The following is an 18,527-nucleotide window of genomic DNA, read 5'->3' on the forward strand; positions in this document are numbered from 1 at the left end:
GGCAATCCTACTTCCGTAGTGATAACTGCCTTGGAAACCCAAGGAGGGGTCGCTATGAGTCGGGGCCGACTCGATGGCAAATAACAACAACAACAAGTACTGGGGCACTGGCACCAGTGGATGGGGAAGAGAAGGCATGGGGCTGCTTTAGGCACACACTTTGAATTAATTAATTGTGAATACAATGATGGTGAATAACAAACCATTCCAAAATTCAATTCATTTATTCTCACCAATCTGCTGAGAGTCAGCCAGTCTTGGCTGGGCTCAGATGAATAGTTTTGATGATCTTGGCTGGCCTATTTATGCATTCAGGGTTTGGCTGGGGGTTGGCTGATCTCAGTTTGGCTGTGATAATCCTGGATCATCAAGTTAGCATGGGCATATTCTCTCTGTAGTAATGGCAGAGGTGCGAAAGAGGGAATCCAACCACACAACCACTTTTCAGACCTCCTTCACATTGTGTCTGGTTACATTCCATTCCCCGGAGCAAGTCAAATGGCCAACATTACTCAAAAACTCACTGCCATCGAGTTGGATCTGACTCATAGTGACCCCTCCTTGGATTTCCGAGGCAGTATCACTGCAGAAGTAGATTGCTTAATCTTCCTCTGAGGAGTAGCTGGTGGGTTTGAACTGCTAGCCTTCTGGTTAGCAGTCAAGTGCCTTAGGCACTATACTACCAGAGCTCCTTGGGCAACATTAGTGGAGTATAAAGTATACTCCTCCCATGGAACTGAGATATAGGGAGTAAATTTCTGAAAAATAATCCCATCTACCATATACCTCTTTCAAGTAAAGGAGTAGCATTTGGAATTCTCCCCAGAGACTGAATACAGTCCTTGGATTGGCACTCAAGATGCTCAGTGAAGATGCTGTTGGCATTTGAGTGGGGCAATTCATGGTGTAGGATTTTCTGTGTATTGCAGGCAGTTTTGTGTCCCTAGTCCCTGTCGGTAGCATTCTGTAATCATTGTGACAATATACCATCCCCCACTTATATTTTTCAAATGTACTCTGGGGGTGGGGACCACTGTTGGTCAAGAACCACTGAACCTTATTTCACGCTAAATCCCTTTATGCATTCAACATTGCAGTGAAGCTGAACTACTCACCATTTGCTATATATATGTCAGCTCTCCTATATCTCTGGCTCACCACTGAACACACTATACCAGCCTGGACTGCCCACAGTCTAAACTCTATCATTTGTTTCTGAAATTACCTTTTGGTGAAACCTCCCTTGACACCCCTAACTGGAAATGATTAGTATTCTTTTCTTTGAATTGTCACAACTCTGCCCAGACCTCTCAACTTCCAGAGTTTGGGGAGAGGGGTCATTGCAATTTTATGGGCAGACAAGATGGACACAATTGGGAACAAGAAAAAGAAAATCCAAGCACAGGTAATATGGACAAATAGAAAAGAAGGGCATCCTGGAGAAGGTGACCTAGGATTAGTTGTGCTGGTCCTTTAATGGTGTGATTTTAACGTACAGGGAGAAGGGAGGAGAGCATTCCTGGCAAGGGGAACAGCAAGGGTTAGGTGTGAGGGAGGGGAAACGAGCTGCATGAGAGTAGAGAAAAGTAAAACGCTAATCTCATTGAAATGGGGTGGGAGAGGGTTGAAGAGCAGTGAGGGATGAGTTTGGATTAGATAATATGGTTTCTGATTCTTGGGGAAGTGACCAAGGGCTTCGGAGGAAGAAAAATAGCATGACCAAAGCAATCTTTAAGGAAGCCTTCAGTGAGCAGGATAGATACTGGATGGGACCTCAAATTCAGGAAGACATAGGTCCAAATGGGAAGGATGACTGGCCCAGCCCAATGGTGGCTCAGAAAATCAAGAAAGGGGTTGAATCCTGGAGACAGTTTGAAAGGAGAATTACAGCACTTGGTGCTGGCATATGAAGGAAGGGAGAAGTCAAAGATGCTTGGAGTTTCTAGGGAAGGTGTTTTAGACGTGCCAAAGTTGGGGGATCCCCCCTTTTTTAACCTAGCATTAATTTCTGGCTCTTTATAAAAAAAGGAAAAGGAACAAGGGGAAAGTCCCAGGACATCAAGAGACCTAGAGATAAGTTAAACTGTTACGAATTCTGCTGCCACTGTATTCTCTTCTCTGAAGCTTATTTACACACTGCTTTCAGCTCTCTGCATATGTGGTTTTGGCTCTCTGCGTGGGAGATTTTTTTTCATATCAAAGCAGGTCTGGATCTTTTTGGTTTGTGGACACAATAGGTTCCCTGCATTAGGCACCGCCTTGAGGAAGGGAAAACTGTTCTGACTATCTTTTGGCTGGGAGTTCATTCAGTCATAACTCCATTACCCCTTTTGAGGCAGGTTAAAGGGAAGGTTCTTTTATAGCAAAATGACAAAGTCAGCTAGCTCAATATATGGACAAAGATTTTTCATAAGAACTTGAAATATTTCATGCTCCCCCAGCTGATATGACATAAAACTTATCAGAAAAATATGTACAAGTGAATAGTCACAATTTGTCATTTCCATCTTTTACCAAGAAGGGGAAAATTATTAAATCAATGATGACTGTAATGAAGTGCCAAGAGAATTTGATCAAGGATTGCCTGCAACTAGAAAAATGGAGTCAAGAACTGAGATAAATTGAAAAGTGATCTTAAAATGATTTATTGTGAATATTCAAATATTTACATATTTTATAAGTGATGTGTTTACTCTTTCAGGTGAAAAATTTTGAAGCTGGTATGAACTCTGTCATATTCCTTGGCCCTTATCCCAAATAAAGACTTCCACTAAATTCTAAAATGTATGCATATAAGTTAGTATAATATGTTATTATAATTTATAATAATAAATATATTATTATAATATACATAACTATATAATCACATGAATTTTATGCCTGAAATGAAAAGCATCTTTATTATTCTATTCTCATGCTAAAGTCCTTCTTTCTGGTTTTGTCTCTTTCTTTCTTTGTTTATATATAGTGTGTCCAATTGCAGTTCCAGCTGACTTAGTATTCCTGGTTGAGGAATTTAGCAGGGCTAATCAAGCGAATTTCCAACAAGTTGTCAATTTCCTAAAGTCCACTGTCAGATTGCTAAGAATCCATCCTGATGCTGTGAGAATTGGCTTGGTCTTTTACAGAGAGGAACCACAACATGAGTTTTCACTGAACACATTTCAGAATCCAGCCCAAATCTTGGAGCATTTGGATAAATTAACCTACAGAGGAAGAGAAGGAAGGCTCAAGACTGGTGCTGCTTTGGATTTCCTAAGGAACAGGGTTTTCATTCAGGAGAAAGGCAGCCGGTCCACGCAAGGTGTGCAACAGATAGCTGTGGTCATCACAGAAAGCATCTCCCAAGATAACGTGTCCAGACCAGCTTCTCTCCTCCGTAGGGCAGGGGTTACCATCTATGCAGTGGGTACCCAGCTTGCCTCAGAGAGCAAGGACCTGGAGAAAATGGCGTCCTATCCTCCTTGGAAGCATGTGGTCTCCCTGGAGTCTTTCCTGCAACTCTCCATTGTGAGGAGCAAGATTAAGAACCAACTCTGCACTGAAATTGTGGGAAAAATGGATTTAGACTTTGGAGTGAGCAATATACCACAAGAAGGTAAGAAGGCCTTTCTCAAAACTGATCTTTTTAAAAAATTTTGAGTATTTAATCTGCTTGCTCCATCAACCTACCTCCATTGTTACCCTCCAAGGAAAGATTTTTGGTTTAATTAATTTAAAAAAACCCCGAAAACCAAAACTTCTAAAAATCTTTATTTTGTCTTGATTCCAAACAATAGAAGAATAGGAAGTAAAAGTGAACATTCCTCCCTTCTCCTGTCCTACCTGTCCCTCCTCTTAACAGTTGTATGAAGATAAGTACATCCTTAGAGTAGAAGCCTTGTGGGGAATGAGCAACTCTGAAGTCATTTAAGGCACAAAATTATTTAAAAAAATAATAATAAAATAGAAAAAAAGAAGGGAGATACAAATGTACTTGAAATTAAAAAGTTTTAACTTAAAACATATGCTTATAAGACATATAAAAATTAGCTTGCCAATCTTTTGCCATAGGACTAAGGCTTCTTTGAGTAAGAGCTATTTGGAGTACATGTGTTTTTTCGTCATTAATCATCCAATAGTGCATTGTCTATAATATCCAGTTTCAGTTTCTTTAAAGTGAGAAGAGAACTGAGACACTTTTGAAATAATCTGAGGACAGAAGTCTTTATTGATTTTTATGATTTCCAAAATGAATCATTTGTGGTACTTACTGCCTAGTAAGGCAGCAATTTCTTTTTTAACAGTTAGCCTTTTTGTGTCCTCTCTAAGCAGTTAATCTAGTTTCCATAGATGCAATGAGCTTCTTTTTTTCCACACTCATGTCTTATTGATTTGTACAATATTTGATTAATTAGGTAATTACAGTAACAAAATTGACATACATAGGCTGGGAACAAACCCAACTGGCTTGTGGTAAAGTGGATTATTCCAATGAATCATGTAGAAGTAAGAGTATGGTGTTCAAATGGGAAGCCTCCAGGGGGGAAACAGTCATGTATTGTGGGATTGATATTCTGGACATCTGACAAAAGGTCTGACAGAGGAAAGGAAGGGAGAACATTAATTTATCTGGAGAATCAGATAAGCAGAGGTCAGCTAGGAGAACTCCTGGTATATGCAGTTGAAAAACAACAACAAAAAAGTCATAACAGAGCATAGTGGTTATGTACTTGAAGTCAACCAGCTTGAATTTTAAATCCCAGATGTATCACTTACTGGCTGTTATGAATATCTATGCCTAAGGCATTTGCCTGCTAACCAGAAGGCTGGCAGTTCAAACCCACTATCCACTCCTTGAAAGGAAGATTGGGCGATCTACTTCTGTAGTGATACTGCCTTGGAAACCCAAGGAGGGGTCACTATGAGTCTCAATTGACTCTACTTGATGGCAGTGAGTTTCTTTCTTTCTTTTATTTAATAAAGATTTAAGAGTTGGTTCCTTCTCCAGATTACATAGCTGTTAAGAAGGAACCTGGAATCAGGAAAATCATCACAAAGTCTAGAGAGATTAGTGGCAGTTTAGAGGTAAATAGAAACTGGGGCAATTTCATGTCTGGACAATCTGGACAATCGTAATGATCACAATTTCTACCATTTATTGGTCATTTCCTATGTGCCAGACACTTTGCTAAGCATTTCATGTATGTAATAAATGGGGATGTCTGGAGGCTTCCAGACTGTAAGATATCTACCTTTTTTTCTTCCCCAAACCATCACTTGCCAAGAGTGGCAAGAATGCACCATGCCAGGCATGTTCAGGGCCCTCAGCCCCTCTGGACAGCACAAAGGGCCTGGACTGCGGTGGAGACTCTTGGGACATTGCTCCATTGGGCTGACTATAGAGATGACTGTCCCCTTACAGGAGTTCTGTCCTTAGACCTCTCCCTCACAGCAGTCTTTTCTCTGATCCACCCTCACAATGGCCCTTCCTCAAACCTTGCCCCCATGGAGATCCTGTCCTCAGACCCTCCTCTCACAGTGGTCCTTTCCTCAGACATCAGGCCCCATCCAGGCCCCATCCACCTCCCAGGCCCTATTACTGGTGGGTGTTGGGGTCCAGCAAGGTCCAAGTTTCTGCCTTCTGGTTCTGTATTTATTTATTTATTTTTCCTCTTCAATCTCTAAGGATTCAGTAACACTTAACTTTGGGGCAGATCACTTCTCCCTGGGCCCCTCCAAGCCACACCTTCTTCCAATGTCTGCCGCTCTAGGATAGAGCTGCCAAATAAAATATAGGACACCAGTTATATTGGAATTTCATTCAGACTAACACATTTTTTTTTTTTTTTTTGGTATGCATATGTCCCAAATATTGCATGATTTAGGGCCTCCCAAATACAGGCCTGAACAGGGAAGCCCAACTCCCACCGTAGATCACTTCCCATTCAGCCAGGAAGCATGCAAAGGCTCTTAATTCTTCCCTAGAACAAGGTAATCCAGAGATTAAGAATACAAGACTGGGCTGTCATTACTGAAAGGAGTGAAGAGATAATCATTTTTTCTGAGAAATCTGTTAGATGTGAAAAATACCACACTGGTTAATCTTAACCTTTACTTTTTAATACTCAGCTGTGGTGTGTGTGTAAGATCTTATTTAATCCTTGCAATAAGCTTATTAAATAGGTTTTAAGGTCTTCATTTAACAGATTAGGAAACTGAGATGCAAAGAAGCTAAGTCATGGGCCTTAGGTCTGGCAGCTAGTAAGGGGTGGAGACAGGATTGAAACTAAGAGCCATTTTGCCCTTTGGAGTCTAGACCTTACTATGAAGTGATTTGTTTATGTAAGACCCATTTTAAAACAGGAAGTTTTGAATTTCAGAAAGTGCACTCTTTTGTCCACATATTTAAAAAGTTCTACTTGGCTTGGGAAGCAGGAATGATATATACTGAAGCAATTCGTAGTTCCAAATACGCTCTGAAATACGCTTTTTACTTTCAGTTTGTTTTCAACATCTTCATGTGAGCAATATTAAATATATTTATTTCATGTCTTAAGTAAGATTTACCAGAAACATATTCTAAAGTAAGGATGTGGATGCAAATTATTTATTTGGTAGGTGACCCCAGAAAGAGAAAGGAAGGAAGACAATGCAGGGTGAATTCAAGAGCAGGTTATTGCTGTAAACAACTGGGGCTTAATTCTGCTGGTGCCATTAGACAGACTATGTAGAAGTCATGTCAGAATTGTCCCATCAAAAGAGCAAAGGAGCTTGCTCTTTATTTATCCACCAACCCCTGTCAGCTATTGGTGACTCCTTCTGGATTGACTTCCAGTCATTCTTGCCTGCTCATTGTGGAAGCTGATCATGCTCTTGGTCAAAGAACACTCAGTCATACTTACAGGGGCTTTCAGTAGAAAGCTGTTGGCTTCATAGGGAACAACCAGCACTAAGGAAACATGGGTTGGAATTGGTACTAGTGGCTCTGGCTACATCCTGTCTTAAATGCTCTAATGCATTGGGTTGTTTCTTCTTCTTATTTCCTAGGTTGTGTGCATATTGAGAAGGCAGATATATACTTCCTCATTGATGGTTCTGGCAGCATCCCACATGAAGATTTTCTTGAAATGAAGGTGTTCATGAAGGAGATGATAAATATGTTCCAGATTGGGCCTAACAAAGTACAGTTTGGAGTCGTTCAATACTCATATAAAACACAGAGTCAGTTTATCCTCAGCCAGTATCCCAGTGTGGCAGGGCTGAAGGTAGCCATTGATGGCATCCAGCAGATGGGAGGTGATACCAACACAGGTCAGGCCTTGAATGATATGAAGCAAATCTTTGCAAACACTGCCCGTGGCAATGTACCTCGACATCTCATAGTCATCACTGGTGGGAAATCTGATGACCCAGTGGCTGAGGCGGCAGAGGCCTTGAGGGGAGGTGATGTCATCATCTATGTGATTGGAGTACGGGATGCTAACATGGATGAGCTTAGAAAAATTGCTAAAGACAGGATTTTTTTCATTAATGAGTTTGATTCTTTGAAGGTCATCCAACAAGAAGTGGTACAGGACATCTGCTCCTCAGAGAGTAAGTTTGTTTGTTTTTAAGTTGTGGTAACAAAACATTTGCCATTTCTACAACTTTAAATGTACAGTTTAGTGACATTAAATATGTGCATCATGTGCAACCATCATCATTAACTATTCCCAAATTTTTCCATCACCCTTAACAGAAGCTCAGTGTCCCCTAAGTGTTGTGTCTTCCTTTCTTTTCTCCCTCCCTTCTGCCCGCCCCTAATAAACTTTGAAGAATTTTTTTCTTCAACAGCTCTCTCTGTCTTTCTTTCTCTCTATCTTGTGGTCTCATTACAAGTACATGTGTCTAATCTAGCTGAATAAACTTCATACTTAAAATGTGAGTCCACTGCTCAGAAAGTGTCATACTCAGAGAGACCATGACTTAGAATGAACCAAGCCAGACAAATTTTATATACTTATCACACAGCTGTGTCTTATTTTGAGATGGATCTGTGCTGGGTCATAAAAAATTTATTTAACTGATTTCTTCTTCCAGCCCTTTAAAAGTATTTTTATGCTGTTCATATGCCACCCTAGCCTGTCCCTGGAACTTGTAATGAATTGGATTCAGACTCTGAATGAATGTTCTCTTCTGCTTCTTCTTCTCCCCAGTCTGTAAGGATAAGAAAGCAGATATTATCTTCCTGATAGATGGTTCAGAAAGCATCTCCTCAAAAGACTTTGACAAGATGAAGGGATTCGTGGAGAGAATGGTGAACATATCTAATATTAGTCCTGATGATGTTCAGATTGGCCTTTTGCAGTTCAGCTCAGAACCTCAGGAAGAATTCATGCTCAACCAATACTATTCGAAGGTGGACATTCGCAGAGCCATCTCGATTGTTCAGCAGATAAACGATGGCACCCGCACTGGGAAAGCCCTGAATTTTACTCTGCCTTTTTTTGACAGCTCAAGAGGAGGGAGATCCAGTGTTCATCAGTATTTGATTGTGATCACCGATGGGGTTGCGAAGGATAACGTAGAAATACCAGCCAAGGCCCTCAGGGACAGAAACATAATTATTTTTGCCATTGGGGTGGGGGAAGCCAAAAAGTCTCACCTTTTGGAGATTACTAATGACCAGGACAAAGTGTACTATGGAGAAAATTTTGAGTCCCTTCAGAATCTGGAGAAGACAATTCTTTATCAGGTCTGTACCCCACAAGGTGAGTGACAGAGGAGTTGCTTTTTGATTCATGTGCCCATTGTAGGGGACCCTGTTGGCTCTATTCATAGAACAAATTCTGGTCCTTCTAGCTGGGCAAGGAAGGGAAGATCACTTGTGGGGATGACAATTGAACTGAACTAACTCTGTCATTCACTTCCTCCTTGGGGATCCTTTTAACCATCCTGTGCCTTTCACCACTCTTGCCTCCAGAGAAGGCTGAGCCTTCTCAGAACTGTGTCTCTAGAAAAGGTCTCACAATTCTTTCCTTTATTCCTGTGGCATAGATGAAGCCAGGTGGGAATGTGTAAACATAACTGAAGGCTTGGGCACATCAAAAGGGAAATAGAAGCAGAGAATAATATCAGTTATACTGTGTCTTTTATGGAATAGAACACAGGCTCAGTGCCTGATTCTCAGTGCAGGGACCTCCCTACTTTGTTGCCAGTCTGCCTCCCTATGGCCAAGGTCATCCTCAATCTTGTTTTGTCTCCTCTAGCATTTATCCAAAACAGCAAGGCCCAGAGACAGAGGTTCCTTCTGACAGTCTGGGTTTGCTCTTCCTTTTCCCAAGACTTGCCTTTCAAGGGGTGATTGACCAGAATATGTCTCTGTGGAAAACTCCACCATCTACCCATGAGGGATAGGATTCTATTGCACAACCACAGTGTACTCAGGATGGATAACCTTTAGATAGTGCTTATTTGGGCCAGGGGTTGTTCCAAGGGCTTCCTGTATAACAACACATTTAATCCTGATGATAATTCTATGAAACAGGGGTAATTTTACAAATGAGGAAACCAAGGCACAGTAAGATGAGGTTATTTGGCTCAAGTAAATGGCAGAGCTGAGATATGAACCTAAGGCAGTGTGGTTCTTGAGTGTGTGTACTAAATACCAGTCTTTACTGCCCCAGGCAGAGTAAAAGAAACCCTGGCAGTGTCTCTCAAATTTTAACATACATTTGAATGCAGATTCTGATTCAGTAGGTCAAGGTGAGATTCTGTATTTCTGTGGAGTTCCCAGGTGATACAGATCCTGCTAGTCCTCAGACCACATACTGTGAACAGGAGGGTAGTGAATAAGGAAGGTGGTATAGTGTGTTATAGTGAAACAGTGAAGAATAATAAATGATATGGCATGGTATGGCAAAGTATAGAATAGCACAGAATGTATAGAATGATATAATATGGTACAACATTGTAGAGTGAAATACAGCATAATATATTAAAACATGGTATAGTATAGAATCATATGTTGTTGTTAGGTGTTGTCGAGTTGGCTCTAATTCATAGTGGCCCAGTGTACAACAGAATGAAACACTGTTCAGTCCTGCACCAACCTCACATCCTTGCTATACCTGACTCCATTGTTTCAGCCACCGTGTCAATCCACGTCATTGAGGGCCTTCCCCTCTTTTGTTGACCTTACCAAGCATGACATCCTTCTCCAGGGAATGGTCCCTTCTGACAACCTGACCAAAGTAGGTGAGACGAAATCTGGCCATTCTTGCTTCCAAGGAGCATTCCAGCTGCACTTCTTTCAGGACAGATTTGTTCATTCTCCTGGCAGTCCATGGTACTTTCAGTATTCTTCCAACACCACAACTCAAAAGCATCAACTCTTCTTTGGTCTTTCTTATTCATTGTCCAGCTTTGCATATGAGGCAATTGAAAATAACATGGTTTGGGTTAGGGACATCTTACTCTCCAGAGACATCTTTGGCCTTCAGCACTTTAAAGAGGTCTTTTTTTTTTTTTTTAACTTGAGAGATAAGAAAGATTTATTACCATGTGCATGGTAAGGAGACAGGGGCCAGGGGCCATTATTCAAATCTGACTCCCCAAGTTGGGGTTGGGGCACAGCTTTTGTAAAGTTCAGGAAAGGGGTCATTACATATTCATATAAATTTCAGGAATTTGGGCATGAATTAGCTGGAGACTGGCTGAGGTTTCATTCACCTCGGTTTAAAGGGATAGTCCATTTTTAATGCAGTGCACTTGTGCACCAGTCAAGTTACTCCGACTTCCTGTCATCTGCTGATTGGGGCTTAGGCAGAGGGGAGATGTTAGTTCTGAGCAACTCCGTTCCTGTTTGTCTCACTGCGCACGTCTGGGGGGCAAAACTAATATGAGCCAGTTTGAACTGATTTCAAGTTGGTATTGATTGTTTCTTAAAAAAACTCTGATTGACCAGAAGATTCTCCCAGTCTCATGGAAGTCATCTTAGTGCCAAGAAGTGTTCTTTTCATTTTTCATACACTGTTTATTTCAAAATATTGGGCATAGTATTTTTTAAATACATTTTATTGAAATATAATTTATGTGAAATACACAAAACTAAAGTGACATGGGTCAATGCATAGGGATTGTTGTTGTTGTTGTTATGTGCCGTCGAGTCGACCCCGACTCATAGCGACCCCTCCTTGGGTTTCCGAGGCAGTATCACTACAGAAGTAGGATTGCCCAACCTTCCTTCTGAGGAGTGGCTGGTGGGTTTGAACCGCCAGCCTTCTGGTTAGCAGTCAAGTGCTTTAGCCATTATGCTACCAGAGCTCCTGATGCATAGGGATAGTATATTTATTTTTTAATGCATAGGGATAGTATATATATATTTTTATTGTGATTTGAGTGAAAGTTTACAGAGCAAATTCGTTTTCCATACAGCAGTTCATATACAATTAGTATCCTGACATTGACTGCAATCTGCCACAATACAACAGCTCTCTTCCCACTTCTTCCCCATAGTTACCTTAAGAGGTCTTTTGCAGCACATTTGTCCAGTGCAATACATTGTCTGATTTCTTAACTGTTGCATCCATTGGTGTTGACTGTGGAACCAAGTAATAGGAAATCTTTGACAACTTCAGTCTTTTCTCCATTTATTGTGATGCTGCTTACTGGTCCGGCTGTGAGGACTTTTGTTTTCTTTATATTGAGGTGTAATCTATACTGCAGACTGTAGCCTTTAATCTTCATCAGTAAGTGCTTCAAATCATCTTCACTTTCAGAAGCAAGGTTGTGTCACCTGCGTATCACAGGTTGTCAATGACTCTTCCTCCAATCCTGATGCCGTGTTCTTCACATAGTCCAGCTCTCAGATTATTTGCTCAGCATACAATTGCATAAGTGTGGTGAAAGGATACAACCCTGACACACTCCCTTCCTGATTCTAACCATGCAGCATCCCCTTGTCCTGTTCCAATGACAGCCTCCTGGTCTATGTACAGGTCCCTTGGGACCACAATTAAGTGCTCTGAAATTCCCATTTTTCTCAATGTTATCCATAATTTGTTATGATCCACACAATTGAATGCCTCTGCACAGTCAATAAAACACAAGTAAACATCTTTCTGGTATTATTTGCTTTCAGTCAAGATCCATCTGACATCAGCAATGATATCCCTTTCCATGTCCTCTTCTGAATCCAGCTTGCATTTCCAGAACTTCTCTGTCAATATATTGCTGCAACTGTTTTTTAATTATCTTCAGCAAAATTTTAATTGCACGTGATATTAATGATATTGTTCAATAATTTTCACATTCTGTTGGATCACCTCTCTTTGGAATGGGTACAAATATGGATCTCTCCCAGTCAGTAGGCCAGGTAGCTGTCTTCCAAATTTCTTGGCATAGACAAGTGAGTACCTCCAGCACAACATCTGTTTTTTAAACATCTCAATGGGTATCTTGCCAATTCCTAGAGTCTTTTTTTTTTTTTTTTTTGGCTGATTTCTTCAGTGCACCTTCAACCTCTTCCTTCAGTACCATTAGTTCTTGATCATATGTCACCTCTTGGAATGGATGAACATTGAGCAATTCTTTTTGCTACAGTGACTGTGTATTCCTTCCATTTTAATGTTTCCTGAATCATTCAATATTTTGCCTATAGACTCTTTTAATATTGTTCAGTTATTTCCTTTTGGTTTTCTAATTCCAGGTCTTTGCACATTTCATTATAATCATTGACCTTGTCTTCTTGAGTGACTCTTTGAAGTTTTATGTTCAACTCTTCTATCTTGTCATTTCTTCCATTTGCTTTAACTACTCTCCATTCAAGAGCAAGTTTCAGAGTCTCTTCTGATATCCATTTTGGTCTTTTCTTCCTTTCCTGTCTTTTTAATGACCTCTTGCTTACTTCCTGTATTATGTTCTTGATGTCATCCCACAGTTCTTCTGGTTTTCAGTCATTGGTGTTCAGTGCATCAAATCTATTCTTCAGATAGTCTCTAAATTCAGCTGGGATATAATCAAGGTCATATTTTGGCTCTTGTGGACTTGTTTTAATTGTTTTCAGCTTCAACTTGAACTTGTATATGAGCAATTGATGGTCTCTTCCACAATCAACTCCTGGCCTTGTTCTTGATGAAGATATTGAGCTTCTCCATTCCCTCTTGCCACAGATGTGGTCCATCTGATTCTTTTTTTTTTTAATCCTGAATTCAGCTCATCATCATCTAGTTCCTGGTGCTGAACCAGAGCCTGCCATATTGCCTGCCAATCTTGGGATTGTTGCCTTCACAGTCTGTAAGCCAACAATCTGTCATTCTACCTGCCAATCTTGGATTATCATCCTCTGAGCTAGCTGCCTGCTATACTGCCTGCTGATCTTGGGTTTGCCAACCCCTGAGGCTGCATGAGTCAAGAGATGCCTCCAGCTTGATGTTTGACTCACGAACTTTAGACTTGTCAGTCTCTACAACTGTGTGAGCCATTTCCCTGAGATAAATTTATCTCTCTCTCTATATAAGCTTCACTAGTTTTGCTTCTTTAGAGAACCCAGCCTAAGATGCTAGTGAATTTTTCATTTCAGTTATTCAAAATTTTGATTGGGCTCTTTTATAATTTTCATCTCTTACTTGATATTGTTTATTTGGTGAAACATTGTTCTCCTACTTCCTTTAGTTCTTTAAACATTATTATTGTTTTTTGATATTTTAACATATACATATATATTTTATTTAATGCATTTTATTGAAATATAATTTATGTACAGTGAAATACACAAAACTAAAGTGACATGGGTCAATGCATTTTTTTTTTTTTTGCAGTGTTCCCTCCTCTCCCCTCCCACCCCTGGCAACCAACAAAGAAAGTTTCCCTCCATATATAAACCTTTCCTTGACCCTCCACAACAACAAACTAATACTATATTTGTCCTTCTGTGATTGACTTATTTCACTCAGCCTAATGTCCTCCAAATTCATCCAATATTATGTGGTGTTTTGCAGACTCTACATTATTCTTTAGTGCTGCATAGCATTCCATTATGTGTATGTGCCATAGTTAGGTCATCCACTGTTCTGCTGATGGGCACGTAGGTTGTTTCCATCTTTTTGCTATTGTAAATAGTGCTGTGATGAATATGAGTGTGCATGTATCTGTTCCTATCCTGGCTCTCACCTCTCTAGGATTTATACCTACTAATGGGATTGCTGAGTCAAATGGTATCTACAATTTCAACTTTCTAAGGAATTGCCATATTTCTTTCCACAGTGATTGTGTCACTTCACAGTCACACAAGCAGTGTATGAGAGTCCCAATCTCTCCACATCCCCACCAACATTTGTTATTTTCTGTCCCATTGAACACTTGTCATCAGTGCTGGGGTGAGACAGTATATCTCATTGTTATTTTGATTTACATTTCTCTGATGGCCAATGATTGTGAGCATCTTTTCATGTATTAGCTGACCACCTTAATATCTTCCTTGGTGAAATGTCTATTCATGTCTTCTGCCCATTTTTCAGTTGGATTGTTAATTCCTTTGTTGTTGAAGCATTAGAGTTTTCCATCAATCTTAGAGATAAGCCCCTTGCCAGATATGTAATTATCAGCAAATATGAATTTGTTGCTGTCATTTTTGTCATGCGCTTTTTCATTGTATCAATTTCTTTGTTTCACATAATTTTCTATGCTGAGCTCGTTTTGTTTATGAATCATGTTATCACTTCCTTCATTGCTATTGTTTTAGCCATCTGATTCTTGTGTATTCCTTCTGGTGAGGTCCACAAGTATAGCTGCCATTTATGTATTTGCAATAAGCTGTTGATCTTGCAAAATTCTATCATACAATCTCTGGCATCATTTCTATCACCAAGGCCATATTTTCCAACTACTGGTGATTTCCTTTGTTTCTACTTTTTGCATTCCAATCACCAGTATTAATCAATACATCTTGATAGTAAATTTGGTCAATTTCAGACTGTAGAAGTTGATAAAAATCTTCAATTTCCTCATCTTTAACTTTGGTGTTGGTGCATAAATTTGAATAATAGTAATGTTAACTTGTCTTCCTTGTAGACGTACAGATATTATCCTATCACTGACAGCCGCAATGTACTTCAGGATAGATCTTGCATCATTCTTTGTGATGATAAATGCCACACCATTCCTCTTCAATTTGTTATTCCTGGCATAGTAGATCATATGATTGTCTGATTCAAAATGGCCAAAACCATTTTGTGGGCAGACAAGGTAAATACAATTGATATATATATTCTATACTACATGAATATGTAGTATAGTTCATCCCTAATGAAGCAAAAGCTTCCAGATAAGTTCATGCAGAGAGACGAAAAACTGACCCAGAGTCATTCTCAGGGACATCAAAGTTTATTTGGGGGAGTTTATGGAAAAGCAGCACTGCATCCAGCAGCATCCAGCGGTGGCTGGCTGGTCAAGTTTCAAGTCTGCAACCCCTTTCCTGTTTTCTTTGGGTTTATATACCATTTGACTGCTAACCAGAAGGCTGGCAGTTCAAACCCACCAGCCACTCCTCAGAAGGTTGGACAACTACTTCTGTAGTGATACCACCTCGGAAACCCAAGGAGGGGTTGCTATATGTCAGATTTGACTCCATGGCAGTGAGAATGAACAACCAAAGGGAGGCTTTGCAAGGGGAAGGGTCCAGACACTGAGATGCCTGCTTCCAAGTAGATGGAGGCAATAACAATGCCCCGAGGCTGGTGGTCAGGCAGAAGGAGATATTTGCTATGAATGCAAATTAACCGAGGAATTTGGCCCACTGATGGGGAGAAAGGGATGGGGTGAGAATGACTTGGCATTTTCTTTCTAAGATGGAATTTGCTTTCAAGATGGAGTCCAGGAGCCATTTTGGGGTATTTAAAGATCTATATCATACAAACAAACAAACAAACAAAAGTTAAAAAACCAAACTCAACTGCCATAGAATCAGTTCTGACTCATAGCAACCGCTCCTTGGGTTTCCGAGGCTGTATCTCTAGGGAAGTAGATCGCCCAGTCTTCCTTCCGAGGAGTGGTTGGTGGATACTAATATACCCATTTCCAGATGAGAAAAACAAGACAGAGAGAGATTAAGAAGCACAGAAGGAATTATTGGAAGTATAGTTTGAACTACCCAGGAGTTTAAGTGTATATGGATCCTCTTTATGAGAAGCTGGGGCCCAGTTGGGGCCATGTTTTATTTTGGGGGCTGAGGCTTAATTTTGGAGAATGAGGATGAAGTCCCTGCTTCCCATCAGACCTTTAAAATCAGATTTTCCAGAACATTAAGTTAATATTTTTGCTTATCTATCTAAAGTATATCACTGCTTTGCCGTGACCTGTGTGGATGTGGAAATCACTTGAAAGGAATGCATATGTATTGGATTATGAGACATCTCACATTGAGTAGTGTAGATTATCCAGGCAGCAAAGGTCTATTTTTGTTTATTTATATGCAGCTAGGCATTATCTGGGGAGGAGAAGGGATAAGGGAACTCTCTTTTCAGTTTCTTTGGCACCATGTAGTAAATTAGGATTTATGTTTATCTTTGGCTTTGTTTTTTAACTTTTTAGATGTAATCAGCTAGACACTCTAAGAATGGCTGGAACCTAATTAATTATAGAATTCTAGAATTATAAAGCTGAAAAAGACCTTACGGGTTATCTGGCAAGGTTCAACCCTTCCCATTAACAGGGAAAATAATGCTTCTTGCTACAATAACAAAGAGTCAATAACAGAAGAGAGACAAGAAAATGTCCTGGGAAAGAGTAAGTTAGAAATATAGAAACCATATGCTTTACTGCAAAAGGGAAATTTTTCCTTTCTGAAATTATATCCAATATAGATAGGGGATTTATATCTGCAAAACTCCTTTTGGTGAATTTGAATTAGAGATTTCAAATACAAAACAAAAGCAAGCTGCTCTATATGAAAGGAGGGGAGGAAGGCATACAATGTCTTAACAAGTCCAGAAGCATCTGGGGCCAGCTGACCTGGAATATGACATTTAGCAGATTGACAACTTCCAGGCCAGCCCTGGATCTCAGATCCTGAAGAGCCTTTAGGCCACTAAGAACTTTTCCACTGGTGAAGTATCCAGTGCATATTTGATCTTCTCAAAATTGTTTCCTGCACTTTTGGTTTTACTGATTCTGAGACAAATACTGCAATGTATGATGAGCTAAAGGGCAGATAGTTACATGTCCTGGCTAGTCTTGGATAATTTCAATTTGTGCTTGTCCAGAAGTAAGTAATATTCAAACCAAAAAAAAACCCAAGCTCACTGCCATAAAGTCGTTTCCCAGTCATAGCGACTGACCCCTCCTTGGGTTTCTGAGGCAGTAAAGCTTTAATGAAGTAGATTGCCCTGTCTTCCTTCCATGGACAGGCTGGTGGGTTTGAACTCCCAATTTTCTGAATAGCAGTCAAATGCCTTAGGCATTACACCACATTAGTACTCCCTCTTATGGTTGATAAAGGAACTCTGGTGGCGTAGTGCCTAAGGCATTTGACTTCTAAACCAGAGGCTGGTGGTTCAAACCCACCAGCTGCTCCTCGGAAGGAAGGTTGGGCAATCTACTTTCATAGCGATACTGCCTCGGAAACCTAAGGAAGGGTCACTATGAGTCAGATCCAACTCGACAGCAGTGAATTTGGTTTTAGTTTTGGTGGCATAGTGGCTAAGGCATTTAAACTTTAGTCAGAAGGTTGGCAGTTCAAACCCACCAGCCTCTCTGTGGAAGGAAGACAGGGCAATCTACTTCCTCAAAGCTTTACTGTCTCAGAAACCCAGTGGGGTCTCTATGAGTCAGACTTGACTAGATGGCAGTGAGTTTGGTTTGGTTTTAGAGTTTATGGTTAGTAATGTCCCTGATTGGCACAAATGGTTTGCTCTTGGCTACTAACCATAGGGAGGCAAACTTGTCTGTTGGTTTGTCCTACCATGGTAATGTGTTGATGTGTTTTGAGGCTGAGCCACTGGAGTTTCTAACCCAGCGGGATGATACATCCCAGCATACAGACTGACACAGACTAGGAAGAAGGAAGAGGCCATTCACTTCTCAAATAATTGGCCAGGGAAAACCTTATGAATAGCAAAGAAACACTGTTTGATACATTACCACACAACTTTATGAATAGTCTGGTTAGTTTAGAAGGCTCTCAAAATAGGACTGGGAAAGAGCTGCATCATCTGAGTAAAACCCAGCCTTACTCCTATGGACAAGGTAAAGCTTTCGAGACCTCCATTTGCTGATGTGGCACCACTCAAATTGAAGAGAAACAGCTGCAGATAGCCATTAATCATCGGAACATGGAATGTATGAAGTATGAATCTAGGAAAATTGGAAGTTGTCAAAAAGGAAATGGAACACATGAAGATTGATATCCTGGGCACTATGAGCTGAAATGGACTGGTTTTGCCATTTTGAATCAGACAACCATGTGACCTACTATGCTAGGAATGACAGTTTGAAAAGGAATGGCATGGCATTCATCATCACAAAGGATGTTTCAAGATCTGTCCTGAAGTACAATGCTGTCAGTGATA

The 18,527-nt window shown here is 40.3% G+C and overlaps 1 protein-coding gene across 1 annotated transcript in view; it reads left to right on the plus strand.

Annotated features, from left to right (window-relative positions):
* Positions 1 to 18,527, plus strand: part of LOC103194057 (collagen alpha-4(VI) chain-like) — a 169,974-nt gene that overhangs the window by 11,787 nt on the left and 139,660 nt on the right. The window contains exons 5-7 of the mRNA XM_042780329.1: positions 2,969 to 3,598; positions 7,030 to 7,575; positions 8,178 to 8,732. Coding sequence (XP_042636263.1) covers positions 2,969 to 3,598; positions 7,030 to 7,575; positions 8,178 to 8,732 — 1,731 coding nt within the window. The remainder of the gene's footprint in view (positions 1 to 2,968; positions 3,599 to 7,029; positions 7,576 to 8,177; positions 8,733 to 18,527) is intronic.

The sequence above is a fragment of the Orycteropus afer genome, unplaced genomic scaffold (genome assembly GCF_000298275.1).
Source record: "Orycteropus afer afer isolate SDZICR_OR568_19922 unplaced genomic scaffold, OryAfe1.0 scaffold00003, whole genome shotgun sequence".
Classification (NCBI taxonomy): Eukaryota; Metazoa; Chordata; class Mammalia; order Tubulidentata; family Orycteropodidae; genus Orycteropus; species Orycteropus afer.